At 35.3% G+C, this 22514-nt stretch overlaps 1 protein-coding gene across 6 annotated transcripts in view; it reads left to right on the top strand.

The window, feature by feature from the left end:
- Nucleotides 1–21681, top strand: part of LOC127832344 (transcription cofactor vestigial-like protein 4) — a 121213-nt gene extending 99532 nt beyond the window's left edge. For all 6 annotated transcript variants that reach the window (XM_052357762.1, XM_052357760.1, XM_052357759.1 and 3 more), the window contains exons 3-4: nt 14279–14631; nt 19255–21681. In XM_052357762.1, coding sequence (XP_052213722.1) covers nt 14279–14631; nt 19255–19769 — 868 coding nt within the window. In that variant the 3' untranslated portion in view covers nt 19770–21681. The remainder of the gene's footprint in view (nt 1–14278; nt 14632–19254) is intronic.
- Nucleotides 21682–22514: the final 833 nt, after the last annotated feature.

Raw genomic sequence — 22514 nt, 5'->3', positions numbered from 1 at the left:
ATTTTTTATTTGGATTCCGCCATTTCTTCTTCTATTTTTTTCTGTGAAGAATGCACATTCTGGCTAAGAGAATATGCGAGTAAGCCATTCCTAAGTTAATGCTGATGTAGAAATATTTTCTTTGTGCATAACTCCCAATTGTACGATTTCCATGATCCTGCTTTCTTCAGCTTTTGTGTTCTGTATTTACCTGGGTGCCATTTATTACTGTTGACAAATGTGCGCAAATAAAAGAGGGCGTTATTGCACAATTTCTGCCTATCTTTCATTGAATGAGGTAAAACAACGCAACAGGTACCATCAAAATAATTATTATATAACTCACATGTTTTTCTTGTCCCAAGAAATACCGAGCATACATCAGTAGTTGTTTGGCTTCTGTTGGTATTTTATATATGTTTAGTTATGTACAGCTCTTCAATCATTAAAGTACTGCATGTTATTATGCATTTTTTTGCATTTTTGTAGCTCTTTTCAATATTCTTTTAACAATTTATTTAGCCCATTCAGAGCAAAAGGAAGTCAACAGAAGTTTTTTGTTTAGTAATCATGGCTTGCCATTCACCTTCCAGTCCAGAGATTGCATTCACAAACCCATTCTTAGATTTTAGAGTAAAGAATGGGCTCACACTCAACCGAAATAGTTCATAGTTTGCATATATACAAGATAAAAATAGTGTTTATATCAATAACTGTGTTCTTAGCAAAGAATTAGATAATTATAGTTTTGACCTACCTAGACATTTAAGTAGTTTTTGTAGATATATACAACAATATTGTTTATAATAAGATTGAAGTCTTGAATTAGTTTATGAATGCATACACCTTTTTGTCTTCTTCTCATTGGGACGTGGCCTAGCTGAGCCTAGCCTACCGATTTACAGAAGAAATAGGGCTTAACCCTTTGCATGTTGGGAAATTTGTCGTCTGCTAAAATGTCGTCTGCTGAATTTCTAAAATTAGGATTTTTGATTATTTTCAAAGAATACTATTAGAATAGCAAACAGTTTGGATCCTGATGAGACGCCATGTTCTGTGGCGTCTCATCTAGATCCAAACTGTTTGCAAAGGCCTTTAAAATCCGGTTCCAGCGCTGAAAGAGTTAACCCTCTTTCACTCAGAAGCAAAGTGAAAACGGCTATGTTCAAATAGCATACAACCAGAACAGCATGGGAGTAACTGAGTAACTCGCAGTCTGTTCATGTTTTATGCTGTTTGCTGCTCATCAGTATGTAAGGGTTGGAAATGAAGCCGTTAAAACTTGAATCTAGTAAGAAACGTCTTGAATTAAATGTAACTTTCTAAGGGACTACAAATGTGTCACAATATGTATCTAAGTGGGAAAGGGTTAAAAAGCTGATTTGGGACAGTAAAAGAGCTGGTGTAATATTTTATTAATTGGAAATATGCATGAGATGCTTCATTGGGGGGAGACTTCAATAGGCCTCTGTTATAAAAGGTGAAAAACCCTTCTGTCATGAAGATGTACTGAGTGAAACAAGTAATTATGATCTCATTAAATTTTAATTAGGTTTTTATTTGTCAATTGTTTGCCTGTCTTTTGCGTAAGTGATAGATTGTTGACATTTATTGAGTGCTTCAGGTTCATAATTTACACAATTCATTTGATCGGAAGTGGTAAGACACGGATTGCGTCATGAACAGAGTTTAACTGCAAACATTTGCATATTTCTATCTATTAATAATTATAAAGTGGTGCTATCCATAAAGTCAAGGGCATTATTGGCTTTGTTTCGATATTTTAAAACTTTTCAGTACTGTTGTACCTTCTACTTTTAGTTGTTTTTTTGGTGGCTAAATGTACACAATTTTGATTTTCAAGACATTTGACAGAAAAACAAACAGCCATCAGTGTCAGATAAGTTTTAAGCACATGTGCACTGATTGGATTCTTATGTTTGATATCTGAACAGAATACAATATAACATTAAATACAACTGTTGATGAAATAAGGTTGTCAATAACCCTTTCAGTGCGGGAACCGAATTGTGAAGGCCTTTGCAAACAGTTTGGATCCAGATAAGGCGCCACAGAACGTGGCGTCTCATCTGGATCCAAACTGTTTGCTATTCTGATAGTTTTCTTTGAAAAACACTGAAGAAAATGCTTATTTTAGAAATTCAGCAGACGACATTTTAGCAGACGACAAATTTCCCAGCATGCAAAGGGATAAAAGAAGCAACATGATATAATCACAAATATGTTCTTTATGCAATATAAAAAGTAATGGAGGTTTAATATATAAATGCAATCGGAGAAAATCTAAAACCCAGCTCTCTTTGAATTTTTGATCCAAGATTTAAGAGTCATGAAGTAATTTTGACACTTTTGAGTTAATGATTAAAACTAGGTGACTCAGGAATTCTGGTCCATTTTCAACCTGCCATGGTTATTAGCCTCAATAGTTTGGCTGCATTTCATATTTTGTGGGCGCCAAATCGATAGGAGATTAATCCATTTTCATAGCGCATGATTTACTGTTCACATTAGAATAGTTTTACCCCATTTCGACACCACATTATAATGAATGGCCGCCACTTTAAACAGATTTAACAATTTAATGCTTATTACCAGTAATACAGAGCCAAGGTCCTGTTTTGATGTGGGGTCATGTTACAAATTTAAGACTATAATACGAAATTGGGGTCAATAGGTGCAGGGGGTTGTTTCGTGCTCATTTTAAGTCATTTTGTTTATATAAGGTAAACAAGTTTAATCTTATATAAAACCAGTATTCATAATATTGCAGGCAGTTGAATTGTTTTACACCTGGAGTTTAAGTTTAAACCTATTTATTTTAGCTCGATTGCATAGAAAGTAATTCCTACTTATTTGAAATGCTCTCGAGTCCATTTCCTGGGCCTAGAACCAGTACTTGGTGTCTATATGGGAGATCGAAAGAATGCTCCCACAGCGGGGATCGAACCCGTGACCTCCCGGTTGCTGGGCGGACACCATACCCATTACACCACGGCGACCTGGAGGCAATGGGGGGGGGGGGGTAGTATTTTGTTGATATGGTTGAATAAAGGACAAGATTTCTGATATTCAAAGTCTTTAAATAAAGATATAATTTTATAAGATTTATTTATTAACAAAAACTGACCACAGTGAACACGTTGTCTGAAACAATTATCCTGATTTTCCATAGAGAATTCGTTATAAAAAAGGAAACAAAATATTATCATGCTTTGCCCTATAGCAATTAACTTGCGAAGAATTCATTTTATGGAGCAGATGGGTTTGGATAGAAACTCAGTATTTAAATAGAAAATAGGCAAATGTGATTCATAAACCTAGTGCCAAGCAGTGCAACTTATGTCTCAGCCATTTTTCCCAATTAACATAATTAATCTTCTGAACACAGGTCTCCTGTAGGCAACCTGCATTCCTTTTGCATAACCTTTTGTTCTTACTGTTGATTAAATCAACATCAAAATGCAATAATTGCCGAAATGGCTCCCTCAGCAGTTTTATGTGATATTCCCCACAAGAATCTCTGTCTGTGGATATCTTTAATTAATATTGAGACAGCATTTTTCAAAATTGTGTCATCAACTATGATGGAGCCTCACTCAAAGGAGTTTTACTCATGTGCGCATAGTGTTTTCCAGGATTAGGCTGTGCAAATCATGGCACAGTTTAATCAGAGATGACACTTTCCCAGTGCTCCTAGGATTTGAAAAGGGCCGGAGGGGGGGGGGGGGGGGCTATTTATCAAAAGGGCACTTTTAACACGCAAAATTTTGTCAAAAGGGCGCTTTCGAGCGTGCAGTCTTATCTTCAATGCTCCCAGTTGCATTATTCTTTGTATGTTCTTAATAAGTGTTAGAATATATGATTTCCATCATTATTAAACCATGCAAATAAAATGTCCTCAATGAGGAATAAATTAATTACAATCTTATAAGAGATTTATAAATAATAACTTGTCTTATTATACACCCGTTTTTTAAAACGGGACGTATTATAGTTTCACCCTTGGCATGCGGTGAGCAGCAGTGGTGGGCGGCGGGCGGCGTCCACAGCAGTGTCCGCTCTCTAATTCAAATAGTTTTCATCCGATCTTCACGAAACTTGGTCAGAAGTTGTGTCTAGACAATATCTAGGTCAAGTTCGAATATGGGTCACGCCGGGTCAAAAACGAGGTCACGAGGTCACATAGTGCATTTCAAGCATTTAGCATGGTGTCCGCTCTCTAATTGAAGTAATTTTCATCTGATCTGCACCAAATTTAGTCAGATGTTGCATCTAAATGATATCTAGGTCAAGTTCAAATATGGGTCATGCCGGGTAAATAACTAGGTCTCGAGGTCACTAAGTGCATTTCAAGCATTGAGCATGGTGTCTAAAACCTTCGAACGGGCGTATCTTGTGACAATTTGGCACTCTTGTTTTATACTAAAAGGGCAGGGCGGGGCATCAGAAGGGGAGGGCGAAGCTTAGGGAGGGCAGGGCGCGGAGCCCTTCAATTTTGGCCTAGCTGCCTGGAGCACTGTTTCCCCTCATATTGTGTTTTTGTTGAAAGGAATACTGTTATTGATGAAAATCCAGTTTAGGCACAAAGTATCGCCCTGATAAGCCTGGGACAATACTACGCACATGCATTAAAACCCCTTTTCACTGAGTGATGCTCAATTATATTACGAAATGTGGATGGTTTCTGTATTTCCCCAAATGTTACTGTTTTCTTACTGTGGGATTAAATGTGTGAGAAATATCCCCATATTGCACAGTTTCAAAGGTATTACATCATAACTATGTCGTATATTTTGCTTACATTAATATACAATATGTCATAATATACAAAACTGAATACATATAAGCTGTGATATTAATTGCTTGCATTCTTACATGTATAAGACTATATGTTGTTGGTTCTAAAACAAACATGTCTGACATTGGATAACAGAAACATGCATGTTGTTTTCAGTTATAGTAAGTTATTGGTATTACATACTTAGTTTATTGCTTGTTTTTGTCTGAAGTTAACAATATCCCTAAGCTATGATTGCATTCCATGAAAGTATTTTTAAACCCTGTGCCTTAAAATATACCTTTCTAAATGTACCACTCTGAGTACTAAAAATGATTTTAAACCACTATTTCTAGGCAGTACACTTATAATAGAACACAATGTTGGCAGAGTATTAGTGTTATATTCATGTGCCAATCTATATAAAGTTTCCTGCATTATGCATCATTTATTAGCAGGGCTAGTATTAAGTGCTCATACATTTTATTTGTTGTTTGTTGTTATATTTTATTTGTGCAAACACCACTTTACTCTCTAAGTAAATGATTTGTTAATATGGATAAAACTCTGTTCCTATCACAATTTACAAACTTAACTATATTATGTGTTGTTGACAATTTACATTTTACAATTCGAAATAAAATGACTTTGTCTGTCAATCTGTCTGTCTGTATGTACAGTCGAAACTGACCTAACGGCCACCTGAATTTACCGGTCACCTGCAGACATTGGTCAGTCTGGAATCCCCCCGACGAAAAACACTCTATATTACACTTGAATTTAACGGCCACCTGACCATAACGGCCAACGGCCACTATATTCCACTCCGAAATTCATGTTTGACCTGAAATCAACGGTCACGCGTCAGTCGTGTCGAGTCGCGAAAATTAAAAACACAGCACATTATTTGTCCGTCTATTTTGCGTTTAAAGCGTCTGAAAGCGGTAATTGTCTATGATATTAAAAAAGCGGCCCGCTGCGAGTAAACAAATTATAAGGTGTTGAGAAGGTTTCTTTTCCGGGGATAATTGTGGGGGTTTCTTCAAGAAAAATATGTCAGAGTTAATGACTTGTTGAAAGTAATTATCGCTAAATTAAATGACCGCTATTTCTTTGAATTAGAACGGTACAATTACACCGTACTATCGGTTTATGATACAGAATCTGTTTTTTAGACTTTTACGGACGTGACGTCAACGGAACGTGACAAGCTTTATTTACTGAATGAATGAGATGTATGAGGAAACAATTATACCAGCGTTGATAAAGTAATTGTTTAATTTAACAATATGAAATTAAATCAATCTAAAAGATATTATTCTCTATTATTCAATGTACACGCGTAAGTTAATGCTGTTATTATGCTTTGTTAATGCAATGAGCATTTGTTTTACACTGTATGCAAACGACTGGGTGGGGTAACGACGTAGTAATACTACCAACTGACAAACCTTAAAATTGTGATCCGAATTCAACGGTCACCTGTGGGCAACGGTTACTTTGATCATTTCCCTTGACTGACAGCTGAATTCAGGTTTGACTGTATGCTAATTTTCATTTGTTTGGCATTATTGACCAAAAATCGACCTCAACAATGTTAAACTGTTATCTGACATTTTCAACTAAATAACTACTGGTCGTGTACGTAATTCCGGCCTGTACGTAAAAAATCGGCCACCTGTGTTTAATCATTTTCATGATCTTAACACACATGTTTTGATTATTTTTACAACAATCAACTTGAAAACCAACCCTCATCTCAATATTTTGCAAATTAAAGAAGCATATCACTGTAAATGTTTGCATTAAAATGTCTCAAACATAACTCAAGATATTTCTCTTATGGGAAAAGTGACGTAATTATCCATTGCAAAAATTATATTCATATAAGAAACAAATATATTTGATAAATTTATTATTATTTCTATCTGATAAACTTTAATTAAGGTATTTTTAATAAATTGTATAAAAACATACATTTAAAACAAAAAAATCAGGACCAAAATATAAACTTTTAATATATGAATTACCTCCCTTGATTTGAATATTAATAGTTTATATGTTGTAAAATTAAATATAAGCGTTTACTAAAAATCGACACTAAAGTAAACTTTTTAAACAAAATGTTTTTACTTTCTTAGCTATGTTAGTAAAAATTGATTAAAACTATTAAAAATAAATATTTTTTATGAATTTGCAGTTCCCCATTAACCGTGCAGGCCTGTTAATATTTATTAAAATAGGTAGGGGGAGTAACTCGTATAATAATGTCGCATATATTTTAAGTTTCAAGTCAAAAATTGTGTTTGTGTAAACCTTTATTAATACTCTTAAAATGAGGACATTCGTCTACAGATATTGCTTTGTAATTGTACATGCAGATTAAACTGAAAAGTGGCCGATTTTTTAGGTACAATTGCCCTACGAAAATTGATAGTTTATATGTCATTAATTTCTGTTCATAAAAGTAACATACACTGATCTAATTCTATTGAAATGTTCATGCTAGGTGAGTTTTGAACCCAGGATTATACATGTGAAGTTTAGTTTAAACCAGTTGCCTAAAACAAAAGATTTTGTTAAAATAGTCCCAAAAGTGGCTGGAATTACGTACACGACCAGTATGTAAATAAGTTTATAAATTAATTATAATTAATAAATAATTATAAATAAATTAAATCAAACTTTTAATCAAATACATGTATAGGGTTACAGCAATTAAAAATATTTCCAATAAATGAACCCTTGTAAATTTGGGCAAGTATTCAGAGCAGTTTTGATGCAATGCTTTATGCAAGGAATCCCATAGCTCTTTATTAAATATCCCACAACATGGTGGTCTTTGGTTTTAGCAAGAGTGAAGATTTCATTGAAACTTTGGCCATAAATAATGCAGGTCTTGAGGGGGAGATGGAAAACATTTCCAGTATTGCCAAGGTCTTTCCTCTGGGTTTGTAAGTTGTGCCGTAATTGTTAGATGACCTTGAGATGCTCTGTGCGGACTGCGGTTTGTGGTGCACTTATGTACAGGTGAATGCCTTCCTTGCATGTAGTCACGAAAGTCGGTTGATGGAGTGGTGTTTATGAAATTCATTGCGCTTTGGAGAAGCATTTGCTTGTCAATGAAATGAAAAAGAGTTATAGTATGTAAGTGATATGGACAGTATGTAGGTGAGATGGGTGGTTCACTAACAAGTGGGACTAGACTTTCAAGAGGTCCCAATTATTGCATTGTGTGAAACATTTCAACAAGATGGAAGAAATTATCTGTATGAAATGGTTGCTTGTTATAATGGTGTATTTTAAGATATTTAAAAATTACAATAGATCTTGTTGCTTCTCAAACCCTTTGATATAATTATTTTTAGAAACTCACAAAGGCACACACACACACACACACACACACAAACATAATTGGTTGTTTTAAAAACTACAAAATAGTGACCATACATGCCTATTTGCAAATAATCATTAAATAATTTTGACATTGTGAAAATGAATCTCTACTCAGGGTAACAATGATTAATCCACTACTGTTTACTTTATTATGCTCTCCCAAAAATTTTGGGGGGGAGCATATAGTCGCCGCTTTTTCCGACCGTCTGTGTGTTCGTCCATCCGTGCACAATTTTTGTCCGGGCTATTTCTCAGCAATAAATGACCGGAATTCAATGAAACTTTATGGGAAGTTTCACTACCAAGAGGAGATGTGCATATTATCAGCTGGTTCTGGTCGGATGATTTTTCACAGAGTTATGGCCCTTTGAAATTTTCCATTAACTGTACATATAGTGCAATTCTTGTCTGGGCTATTTCTCAGCAACTAATGACCGGAATTTAATGAAACTTTATGGGAAGCTTCACTACCAAGAGGAGATGTGCATATTATCAGCGGGTTATGGTAGGATGATTTTTCACAGAGTTCATGCCCTTTGAAATTTTCTATAAAAAAATTATTGTCCCCCCAACTACTGTGCCCTCAAGACGTTTCCTTTTATCTGAATATATAGTGCAATATTGTGACAAAAAAAACCCTTTGGGGAGCATCACTTGTCTCCGACGGTTTCTTGTCTTATAAGGTTATGAAATGGTTTGAAGTTTGCATGCAGCAAGATGAGCACGATTTTTGTGGTTTGTAAAAAAGCGAATAATTTACACCAGTGATCTGATTTCATCACTTTCAAACCTGTGAACTGAGTCAGCATGGCTCGAAACTGTCGGCTTGATAAATAGGAGGAGTTTTTATTAATTAAAAATTATGTACACGCTGTTTTGATGGTTGGCCATAAAGCATTCATCGCGATGCGGAGATCCTATTGTTAGAAGAATAGAAGTTGTTCATATGACTTGTATTGCATGACTCAAATTGCTGCAGTGATAGAAATATTTAAAAAAAAAGTTTTGCTCGCTGATTCATATTTATGAAATCAAAAATAAAATAGCAAGAAGCATATAATTATAAGCTACCACGAAGAAAATTAAGTATTTTTATAGGTGTATTTTGGCAAATTTGAGCGATTTAATTAAATTTTACACAAATATGGATAAAGAGCAAACATTTGTTAAATTTAAATTGTTTCCTTTAGTCCAGTTGCCAGTAAGTCCATTTATTACATTTTGGTATTTGTAAGGCAGCAGTAACTAAGGTTGCAGATTTTGCTAATACCTGCATGGAATGAAAACCAAATTGAATATAGTCAGTGTTTTGTGTCCTCAATTGTATTAAGTTTACACTTCAGTTTGGTTCCCTCCACTTTGTACCTGTTCTGTCATTTTGACCTGCTGGCCAGAGTTCACAGGTACAAATGTTGTCTCTGTCTTTGATGTGGCTTTTTTATCAGGTCTGTTTTGATAATGATGTTGACATCCTGTTTAGAATTGGTGGTCAGGGTTTTATATAGGGTCAGACATCAGTAAATTTGCAGTGGGAAGTTGACCGTTAACAACATGCCTTTTATGGATATAAGGACATCAAATTATGATGAATAGATTTGAGTCTTGTCTCTGCTATATTAGCTGTATTGACAACAAAACATCTAGTAGCATTTGTTCCAGTAAAAACAACTATTCTTTGAACATAAATGGATTAGATAATTGATCATCGAGCAAATTATTTTCTTGTACACACCGACTTAAAAATAGTTACAAATTATTTAATTTGTTTTCTTGTTTTCTTGCTCTCTCCAGAATTGAAACAATCAGGCAATTATTCAAATTGTGTGCTTCTCTTACTTGTGACAGAACAAACAGTTACTGCAATAGTTACAAATCATCCTTTCTATATAATTAGTACCATCTTCCCAAATGTACCCAGAGGGGTTAATCAAGTGATAGTCAAGATGCCGTCCATGCCGAGACAGTTATTTTTCACCCTTTGTTTAATTCTTAAATAAAGTCACTTTCCAGCCCTATCAGTAAAAAGGTGATTAGTGTTTATTTCATATAAAATTCGCTTTATATCTCAACTTTGCTGCCTGCAAATTTTCATAGTTAAGCTGTAATTAGGTCATCCCGCTAAACAATTTTGCTGCGAGTGAGGTCAATTAAAAAAAATAGCTAGTAACATTCTTTCTGATATGGCTGGAAAGTTAGGGCCATTTAAAAAATAAATACAAGTACTAAAGGGTATAAAAAGGCGAAAAATACCTGCCTCAGCACGGATGTCACCATCTTGACTACTGTGAAACCATTATTAATCGTCAGGCATTTATTTTCATAAATTTCGTCAGTCGACCGATCGGCGAATTTAAGATCCTAACGAACAATCATGCTCTATGTTTGAACAAAAACAAACACTAAGTTGAACAATATTTTAAAATTTTACAGTAGACATGAGGAATTAAATTACAACATAATCCATGCACACATTCACTGCTGTTTCGTAATCAAGATTAATCCGGTTTTGACACAAAGGGATGTAGATTACACAAGGTACTTAACTGACACGTTACACTTCTTTTAAACGCGTGTGCAGTACAGCTGTATCGAATGCGTTGACTTCGTTTATGTAGAATGGTAATGAATTAGCGCTAATTGTTTATAACTTTATTACCCATTAGGTGCATTGTGTTTTTCAGGGGTGTTGCATATTAACCATCACGCAGCGAATGCCGATGAAAGAGAATAAACCAAATGAAAAGATGACGATGTGTTATCAACATGCGTATTTATCACAAATTAATAAAGAATATTTTAATTGCTGTTTGTTGTTTGATTGTTTGCGTTTAACCACACTTATTACCATTGTATGTGTTTCAATTTATTTATTTTTAAATTATTGACATTATTGATTTATATGCCTGTAGTTTACTTTTTAAGAACAAACACACACATAGAGTTTATAATTTTAATATTGATATCAGAATAAAAAAGCATTTTATTTGGAAAAAAAACACACTTAACAAACTTGAATTTCCTAACACTAGTTATAACCCATATTGTTCGCACCTTCCCTAATTGGTGCCGATAAAGGTACGATTGTTATCAGTATGGCAATTATAATAATAGAATAAGACTAATTGGCAATTGGCTTCGTTGTTACAAACACTCGTTAACGGTTATTCGATCCCACTTGTCCGCTAATCATAACAATGAACGTGTGAATGGCATACATTAAGAGGGTCCATTACTGTCCCTTGATAACAAAAGACTAGTTAATTGGCATGTTCCCGCATTCGTACCACGATTTTTCGCAACTGCGATTGATCGCGAATATGTATTACACACAAATCGGATATTGACTGACGCATTTTTTTTTAAATTCAAAATCAGAAATCGGCGAATTAAAGTGCTGACGAAATCGTCATTTTTATAAAAATGACGAAATTTTGTGCTGTCGAAAATAAATGGTTTCACAGTATCACATGATTACCACTTCTGGTACCATGTTGGCAGAATGTTAGTGCTCTTTAGTTTAATTTAAACATTTAAGTATATAAAGTTATTCAAATTAATATGACAGCCTGCAGCTTAAATCATTCCTTACATGGCCTAGTTGTTTCATGACTAAGAGTTTGTTTACCATTTTAAATCTGATTAATCATATTGTATTTTTAGTCATTATCTCATGTTGTATTTCACATTAGAGTAAGCAGTATTAAATATCCTTTGAGAAGGGGTGATCATATCATTTTGAGAAGATACAATTTTGGCGCTCTTTTTTATGAAAGGTTGAACTGACATGGGGTGATTTTGGGGTGCTATCAAATTGCGGATCACAATCAAGAATACAAGAATACAATGAAATGTTTCTAGTTCTGCTTTGTAATTCCTTCATCTCTTGCCAAGTATTGCATGATCTTGTTTAAGCAGGAGTAAAAACATGCCAGCCTTACATTTAACATGGTTTGTTTAACCTGTATAAAGTGTCACCTATTACAGTAATTTTTTCTTGATCAATGGTGTATAGTAGATAAACGGTCAGGTCGTATTGTGTAAAAATAAATTTAGGAAATGACTCATGCTTAAGTGTGCAAAAACAAGTTTAACAGATTTAATGAATGTTACCGTTTGCATTTTGTAAACCCAGTGATATAAGCTTTGCTGATAGTACAAGCAGGTGTTTTTACAGATTTTAATTGACAGCTTTGATATTCTTACTGTTTAGATTGTACAAAAGTACAATAAATTTGAAATGAAGAATTATATGACCAGATGATGTTCTACAACATATGTGTCTTGTTCTGATAAAACTGGGCTTAATTCATGTGCGTAAAGTGTCGTCCCAGATTAGCCTGTGCAGTCCGCACAGGCTAATCAGGGACGACACTTTCCGCTTTAATGGTATTTTTAGTTTTCAAGGAAGTCCCTCCTTACCGAAAATCAAGTTTAGGCGGAAAGTGTCGTTCCTGATTAGCCTGTGCGGACTGCACAGGCTAATCTGGGACGACACTTTACGCACATGAATTAAGCCCAATTTTCTCAGAACAAGACACATATTGTCAGTGTGACACTTTTCCCATGGCATTTATTCAATTAGAAATGGTTAACTCACATTTTAATGGAGGATCACTACGAGGCACAAATCATTGAAGGTTTTATAGAGTAGCATAAACAAAACTTCACCTTTTGTATATGCACTGCATAGAATTTAAATAAATGACCCATAAATTAAAAATATATTGTGTTCTGTACTAAACGATATTGCTAGCAGGAAGCAGTGCTGTGTGAAAAGTGAGAATGTCTCAGTAGAACCTGATTAAAATGGATGCATTTATCTTTTTTAGACCACACAATTAAAATAAAATAACTGATCATTAAATCTTCATTTGCATAACATATTACCATGCTGACTTATCACACCACAGCTAGGGGCTTTTATTGCATTTCCTAAGTTCTGTTTCAGTCATTTGATAAGACATCATTATATTTGTATTATCTTTCAATTCAAAATTTATTGATGTTACGAAATTACGAAAGTGTTTATAATGGGAGGCAGTGAAAAGCATCAAGTTTAGTGGAAAGCAAAATAGAAAAGCTGACAACATCACAATCTGAGGCTAAATCTGTTTTCATTGTGCAACTTATTGTCATGTACATAATTACAAGACTTGCTCTGTTACAAGACTTGCTCTGTTACAAGACTTGCTCTGTTACAAGACTTGCTCTGTGAAAAGCAAGCTAAGGCTAGTCAGGTACAATAGTTCCCGCTTTTATGATATTTTTCTGTTTAAAGAAAGTCTCTTCAAAAAATCCTGTTCAGGTAGAAAAAGTGTCCTCCCTGATTAGCCAGTGTGGACTGCACAGACAAATCTGGGACAACACTCCATGCACAAGCATTTTACCCTATTTTCAAAGAGTGAGGCTCCTATATATGATGTATGATGTATATGGCCTATGACTCAGGGTCTACAGGTAGCTGGCAGCCATGTAGCCATGGTTGCCTCTTGTTAGGCTGCATGTTAACATGTGGGCGGATGTGGTAACAACTTTCATGGCAGAGCAACATTTACCTCATTGCATTGTCTGAGATGATTTGTTTTGACTTGGCACAACCTCCATGGTCGTTGTTGTTCTTACTTGAAGGATCAAAGTGCTTGTGCACGTTTTTTGGCATTATTCGGGTGTAACCTGCACTTTGGTATTAAAAGACCTTGATGGGCGGAAGTTGATCCTTGGTTTATTGTTGTGGGGATAAGACCTTGTAATCTTTGTAATGTGATGATGCAAGATCTGTGCGCTCATGACTCAGAAGTAATTGTAGTGTCTGACATATACTTTGTTGTATCGCATGAAAAATGTTGTTGATATGTAAAGAATTATGTTCAGTATTCCTTGCTCATAGATTTGTATGTTCAAAATCATTATGTATACAATGTCATCACATGGCATAATATAGTAGGCATAAATCGTTCTTTCAGAAGTACAAGATGAGTTTTATAATATCGACCAATTGGTGCAAAAAGGTACCATGTGTCATTGAATTTAAATGACACATGGTACCTTTGTGCACCAATGGAGCGATATAAGGCATAACATATAAGGTATATCTTGTTTTTTCAGAACTTTAAGATCCGTATCGCCCCCAGATCACTACAGAAATGTGGAACCCGTCCGTGGGTCAGAGGTGTACAGTCTGCACCCACAGACCCTACTCTCTAGTCAGCAGATGCTGCGTTCACCGCCGCCCCACCCCCCTCCTGGATACCCTGGCTCCCTGCCCGACTCCCCTCATGACCGGCCCCTCAACCTGACAGTCAATAACGGGAACCGTCAACGGAACAGCATTGATGGAAGACGTTGTGACAGTCAGAGCCCGCTGAGCCGACCGTCGGTGATCACCTGCGTGACTGTGCCAGACCGGAAATATGAGACCGCCAGTAACGGATCATTCAGCCCTGCTGCCAGTGATTCTGGTTAGTATTGCATCATAATTGTTAGGTGTAATACTGACTCCATAACTTAACTGCACATGCACCTGTCCTTGCTTAATTTGAACTGGGCACATACTGTCGGAATATTGGCTCTGACTATTTTTGTTAAGTTTCATAGTTATGTTCAAGGTTATCTCTCAAAGATACACTAAAATCTTCATATCAAAGTCTTGTTCTTCCATATAGTAGAAGTTGTGACACTCTAAGAACATGCCACACAAAATGTACGCCAATTTGCCAAACAATTTGGTTTAAGGTTCTCTGTACATTGATGACATGCACATGTACATGTACGCTCGATAAGCTGTAATGAAGACATTAAGTTGATACAGATGTATGCATCGAGCTGTGTTGCACTGACCCAATTGCAATATGTATCAAGGCCTTCTCACATTCGATTCATAATTTACGTATAGGACAAACATCCATTACAAATTTCAGACACTGCTGCTGATAACACATTTCCTCTGTCTGTGCCAATAGGTATTTAAAATACCTGCCTATGTCTCGGAATTCTTAAAAAGATATCATTCAAAATATTTATTGCAGGCCATAAATTTAGTGCAAATGCTTTCTGAAGTGTGTCTGTCTTAGCAGTAGAAACGTTTTCAGAACAGAACTGCTTTTTAAAAGCTATTGGTTTCATCAAGAAGTCGTGGGAGATGCGTGCATGAGCCACTTAGACAATTGTTTTTATCTTGAGGTTCAATTATTTTAACTTATTTACCTCTCATTTTTGGAGAAAGGTTTTTTTTTATAGTTGTGTAAGCATATGACTGTTGTCTAAGACAAAAAGGTCAGTGTCTATACTTCTCATTGACTTTTTGAAATAATGCCGATTTTAGGAGATTTTATGTAAAAAATTAATCTAGATTATGAAGTTAAAGTTACTTTACTATTTTTAAAAATTTGGTAACTTTATTTTATTACTTTGCACTATTTCAACCTTTGAGTTGTATATAAAAACTAACTGCAAGCCAACTCTGTGCAGGCTTTGTAAAAACAAGCCTCCTATCACAGACAGAATTTAAAAGTCAACAAATGAAAAATTGAAAAATATTGTTAATATGTGTCAAGGTAGAAACGTTTAATATTAACACAGAAGACAATTAAATGTCACTTGGACCACTTCAGCAGCATCTAAAATGGGACATTTGTATTTATAAAAAGTATTTACATGTGCACATGTGTGACATGTTTGTATATCAAACCCCCAGTCATATTTTACATTATGTTTTGGGCCTTACCTCCACATTTGAGCAAATACAAATCCTGCTGTGGTTAATGGTTGCTAATTCTATACTACAGGTGACATTTTTATTGTTTTCATGTGTCAGCTCTGTGCTTGTAAGGTCTTTAAGTACACCGGCTTTTGTTTTGTCGCTGTCAAGTAGAAATATAAGACGAATTCAATAAAATAATTAGTGTTTTTTTCTTATTCGAAGAACAGAAGTTTTGCCAGTACGCATTATCTGTTACTACATCGAAGTAATGTGATAGTCTTATATTGTTAGTGACCGTTTTTGAACAGTTTATCGACAATCTGTTTGATCCTGTTCCAAACAGTTTAAAACTTTGTTCGAGATTTTCGCCTTGATTAGTACAGTTTCATCTTTAGCTAAAAACGTAGATAACCTTGCATCAAAGGGTGTCACATGGTATCTTTAAATCACAAATCTGTGGGCTCTATAGCAGTTTGTTACATGTATTTTGCCAAACAAGCATCCTGTCCTATGGTTTGAATTATTGATAGCTCACAAATCACATGACCAGTTACTTACATATTTAATAGCAGCTAATTATCCCCTGCCAACGGCGGAGGGATATTGTTTTGGCGTTGTCCGTCCTTCCGTCCGTCCTTCAGTCCGTCTTTCTGTCCGTCCGGCACTTTTGTGTCCGGAGCCATATCTTGGAAGTGCTTTGGCCGATTTCATTGAAACTTGGTATGAGTATATATGATTATATAATATGGATAAGAGGATGATGCACGCCAAATGGCATTGTACACCATCTGTTAATAACGGAGTTATGGCCCTTTGTATCTTAAAAAAATGCTTTTTTAGTGTCAAATATAACACTTGTGTGTCCAGAAGCATATTGGCGGGGGATATCAATTCAATGAATTTGCTTGTTGATTATTAAATTGCAGCTTCAATAAGCAAATTGTAATCCTGAAAAGTATTTGAACTCAGATTATGGCAACTACTGGGTAGTTAGGTGAAAATACAATGTGCTACAATCCTTCTGGGCTGTATCGTAATATATGCCACCAAATCTCAGATATCGTTGTTCTTAAGTTCATTCGGAACAATTTTATGCAGAACCAGAACATAAATGTAGCTTGTAGGCAAATTTGCACTGTACAATTCAATAAAGTGTTTTATACAAAGGCACTGATTCTTATTTCCCAGTGATGTACAAAATGGGTAATTCTTCTGACAAGTGGTAATTAAGTAAGAAAACCCTGTAATCAGTTATGGCATAGACTGGTTTGCAAAATACCAAAATTAATTAAACCCTTCTGCTCTAAGAGACCAGACTGGTAAATTATGACTTGATAAATTGTAAGTTATGTTGTCTGGTCTGCTAAGTTCTGCATTTACTCAGTTATTTATGGATATACAAATTATGTGTCAGATTATTAAAATATCATGGTGTACACACAGTGGTAATATAAGAGGAACTGTTGGCCACATTTATTTGTTGAAAGTAGCTTTTAATTTCAAAGAAATCTGTCAAGTGTCATAAAACATGGTTCTCAATTTCTCTCATCTACCTAGATCTATTGAATATTAATAAATGTTTCTAAGGAATTATATACCAGTTAATTGCTGTGAATTAGAGATTATTAAAATTCAAAGGGATAATTAACAATTATTGAAACTAAGAATTTTGTTACTTAAAGATGCATGAAGACTCATACAAGTAATCTAAATATCTTTAAATGCCGAAGACTTCAGTGAGATGTAAGGTGTCATTCATCAAGCAAATATTCATTGCTCAAAAAAATAAATTTACTTATAAGGAAATATAATGATGTTTATTTGACTGAAATATTTTGTTTGTTAGAAATAGCTTTAAAAGTGTATCAATGTTCTGTTTTTAAGCCTTTTGCTTTGTTCTCTGTCTGTCATGAGGTGAATGTTAACACAGTGTCGTTAATTACTAATGCACGGTACATGAACATGTATGGATAACAAAGTCTCCATAAATGCACAGACATTTGATTAATGAATCAATTTGCAGATGAATTTTGCATGCAAATATTTAAAAAAAGACAACTAATAATTTTCAATTTAATTCTGTTGTCATGTGAATTTTCAATTTAATTCTGTTGTCATGTGAAACCCACCTCCTCTGCCATTTTTCAGGGCATTTACTTGTCCATTCTTAGGGCGCATTTCCCACTAATCAAAGGTATATATTTTACTCCAATGTAATAAATAAAAAATCTGCTAAAATATGAATGCGAGTCTTTAAATTGCATAACTTTAAATAATAGCTAGTCCTGTTTTCAGTGCTTCCAATTGTATTTATAAAAACTAAATTTGATTTGGAAATAAGATAACATCTCATTTTTAGATTCTGTGTATAGAAATCATTTGATGCAACAGATATGTATTTCACTCCGCATTTCAGTTGAGATTAGACATTAAATAAAACTTAAAATCATATTTCTGCAACTTGAATGTTGAATGTCATCACATAAATTAAGTTGCCATAATTTTATGAACATCCGGTGTTGCCTATTAAATTTCACTTTTCACTTCATGTGAGGGAATGATGTTTCAACCATAGGAAGTATAATATTTATAAAAAACCATGTATTATCCTTCATGTGTCTGAAGTAAGATATGGAATTTATATTTCAGAATCCATGTGTGTGCATTTATTCACAAAATTGTCCATCATGGGCTAATTCATGAAAGTGAGCTTGCAGGATATTACTTATAACCATAAATAATGCAAAATATTACACATTATAACCATTCTTTGTAAGAATGAAGCAAAAACACAGCTGTTATCATCGTTTATACATCCTCCTACACTTCACTGGCACACTACTACATCCTCCCACACTTCAATGGCACACCACTGGTTACCTCTGGACTGACAGACTGACAGGTTATGATTGAAAATAAACTAAGAATGGATGTGGTTGGCTGGCATTAATTGCTGCACCTTTTGTTTGGGCAATAATTCAATGTCATTGTTTCAAATTTCTTTAAATTAATGGACAGCGTGGATGGATTTAATGCAAGCCTTGATCTTGCTTTATGCATGTTTTGAATTAGAGCACATTGTATCCCAAAACATACCAACAGTGCTCAATAATAATTAAATTTGGAAGTTGTAAGTGTCCAATGGTAACTGTCTTTTTATGGTATTAATTGCCAGTAACAAAATCACATTCTACCCTTTCCCACTCAGAGGCCAAGTGAAAATGGCTCTATGCCACCAGCCTAAAACCAGAACAGCCTGCGAGTAACTAGCAGGCTGATCGGGTTATGTGCAGTTTGCTGCTCATCAGTATCTAAGGGTTTGAAAATGAAGCCTTTACAAATTGAATCATGAGTTCAACAATTTTTTAATTTGTTTCTTCAGAGACTGGTGTGGATCCTGCCATAGAGGAACATTTCCGGCGCTCACTGGGCCAGCGCTACCCAGAGTACCTGGCAAAGTCTCAGTCTGCGACCCCCTCACCGCCCCCGTCATACGCGAGCACCACATTGGCGGTCCCAACCACACCAATACCCCAACCATACGCTCAGCACGTGGAGTCAGTCGACGACCACTTTGCACGAGCCCTTGGAGACAGCACTTGGTCTGCACTGAAGGCCCAGAAAGGGGAGCCAGCAGAACCAGGATCTGTGGATGATCACTTTGCCAAGGCTCTGGGCGAGACTTGGCTCAAACTGAAAGCAGAGAAAGACTCCCCCACGCGGCCGCCTCCACCCCCTTTCCCCATCTCCCACAGCGGACTCCCCATCACCCACAGTGGCCTCCCCCAGTCCATCGCCCGGTCTGTGCCTCACCCCCATGTGCTCACCCATGCAGTTCCTCAGAGACCCACCTCATCCTCACCACCTTCACATCACTCACCAATTATCTCCACCTGAAAACTCTCCACTCACTCTGTCGGTGGAGATTCATTTGGTGCTTGTTCCATGATGCTTGGACATGACTGTGTTCAGAATAATTTGTTCAGTGCCTGAAATTTGCTCCATGCTTGAATGAAGATGGAGATGTTCTTCTGAGACGCAGCACGTGACAGTTAATACAATTCATTAACTGTACAATCTTGTGCAAGAACTGTCTATGGAAAGTCTACAGTCATTAATGTAAATTGTGTAATTGAAAACAATGGAGAACACCCTTGTGTCAAGTACTGGGCATCAATGCCAATGAAGTGGAGTTACAAACTCAAAGACCATTATGGGCATTGATCATGACTGACATTACCCATAGTTTTGTCTCAAGGATATTGTGTTGGTTTTGTTTTGTAAAATGTACATATCTGACATTGGAAGTGCCATGTGCAACTGTTTATCAAACTCTGTTATCGGACACCAGGGCTGTATTTTTCCAACGGTGCGCTTTACTGCCGGTGACAGTCTACAAATTTGTGTGCAGTTTAGACGCAAGAAGGAACAGAATTTATTATTTTATTGTCAAACAATAATGTTTTAGTGACGTGTTTTGTGTAAATATGGTACCACGTTATTATTGGCATTTTATTGAATACATGTTTTATTTTTCATGTATCAAATTGCAAGAATTTCTCTTTTGTTGCTTAGAATAACTTGTATGAAATAAGATTATGATTAAATGTGTTTTTATAAGTTAATACTTTGTGGCATTAATGAGTAAATTCAATAATTCTGAAAAAAAAGTTTCAATGAATATATGGAAAAGATTTGCCTATTGCGTTCAATAGTTATAAACTTTTAATGTGCTTTGTTGTTTGTAAATATTGTTTATTCCTTAGTTTTTTTAACTTAAAAATGTCAGTAGAATATATATGAGGGTGCTATTGAACCGATCTATTTTGTCACATGATATTATTGATGATTCTCAACAAGAATGTCTAACTATTTCCATTAAAAATAAATACAATTATAAATGTTGAAAAAAACTAACCCATATGTAATATTATTTGGGAAAACTTGTGTCAAATATATTTAAATGTTGAAATGATGTGGTGTGGAGATTCAAAACAATAGCTTAAATGTAATGTATAATATTAATTTAAAGTACAACTTGTATCTTTTTTTTAATATTTTAAATATAAGTTCAAGTGAAGTATATGCTTTTAATTTTTAATAGCGAACATATTATTGAAGATAGAAACATCTATGTTATTTGTTATAATTTCTTGCTGACACTGCCAATATGAAGTGTAAAGATGTAAGTGCAAATAACTCATGTCTCTATATCTGTTCTTTTTAACATTCTTACCTCCCTTGAGACTTTGTTATACAAAATTCTGAATGTTGTTCTTCAATATTTATTCCTCTGAGTGTGGGCAGTTATTTTTCATCATTTATAGTCAAAAAGTTGATAAGAACATCTCTTGGAAACTGCTTTGTGATAGCTAAACATGGTCATTTACATTTACCTGTTAAAACATTTATTCTAATAGTTTAAAAATAAAAATCCCGCTGAATATGAGCTGCGTCATGCGAAAAATAGGTCTTATGTCATATAAAGTCACGGAAGGTTTGGTGGTCTGATTGACGGACATGGTAACTCCTGACCAGCAGAGCCAATGCTTCACTGGACGCATATGGCACAAGGCCCGTTTTTGCTTGACGCATCTCATATAAAGAAACTGTTTTGTAATCAAAGTTCACAAGCATTGGTTTTCTAAGATAGCTATAACCATTAAAATGTGTTGGCTCAAACAGTACAACTGTTACAGCTCGCCAACATTGACACAGATGAGGGACATGTTGGTTCATGTTCTGCATAATAAGTGTAAAAAATGTGATATGGTGAAAACAATAGAATAAAATGATGAACAGTTTTAAATGTTTTGTTTTGGTAGTATTCAACGTTGATGAAAATAAAAACCCATCTTTACTGACTGCCCCAAGCTGGGTTTGAACTGCTTCCAAGGGACTCCACAAGTCCCATGCACAACCACTGTGTTACAGAGTATTGTGGAAGCTTACTTTTAATAGATTTATCTCAACAATTGTAGTACATTTCTATTTAGCTCACAACATCCTCATGGTGAGCTTTTATTGCCTTTGCTCATGGTACGTCACTTGTTGTCAAGATTTACCTTTTTAATACTCTAAAGGCCACATCTACTGTTCAATCTTCATGAAACTTGGTCAGAACATTTGTTCCAATAATATCTCATCTGAGTTCGAAAACAGATCTGGTCCAGGGAGCAGTTTTCCTCATATGGCTGGAGTAACATTATATTAAGTCTTATTTATAGTCCTATCATCATGAAACATGGTCAGAATATGTGTTCAAATGATATCTCAGCTGAGATCGAAAATGATACAGTTTGTTGAAAACCATGTCTGTCCTAGGGCAGGGCAGTTTTCCTTATATAACTATTGTAAAACCTTGTTAACACTCTAGAAGTCAAACTTATGGCCCAATCTTCATGAAACTGTGTCAGAACATTGGTCCTTAATGATATCTTTGCTGAGTTTGAAAATGGTTCCAGTTCCTATGAAAACAAGGGGCGGGGCAGTTTTCCTGATATGGCTGCAATAAAACCTTGTTAACACTGTAGAAATCAAATTTGAGTTTATTATTAATGAAACTTGGCCAAATTTTGTTAAATGATATCTGTGACCATGGTTCCGTTTTGTTGGAAACCATGGCTGCCAGGGCGCAGCTTA

This window comes from Dreissena polymorpha, chromosome 5, assembly GCF_020536995.1.
Source record: "Dreissena polymorpha isolate Duluth1 chromosome 5, UMN_Dpol_1.0, whole genome shotgun sequence".
Classification (NCBI taxonomy): domain Eukaryota; kingdom Metazoa; phylum Mollusca; class Bivalvia; order Myida; family Dreissenidae; genus Dreissena; species Dreissena polymorpha.
This window is presented reverse-complemented; position numbering and strand designations above follow the sequence as displayed.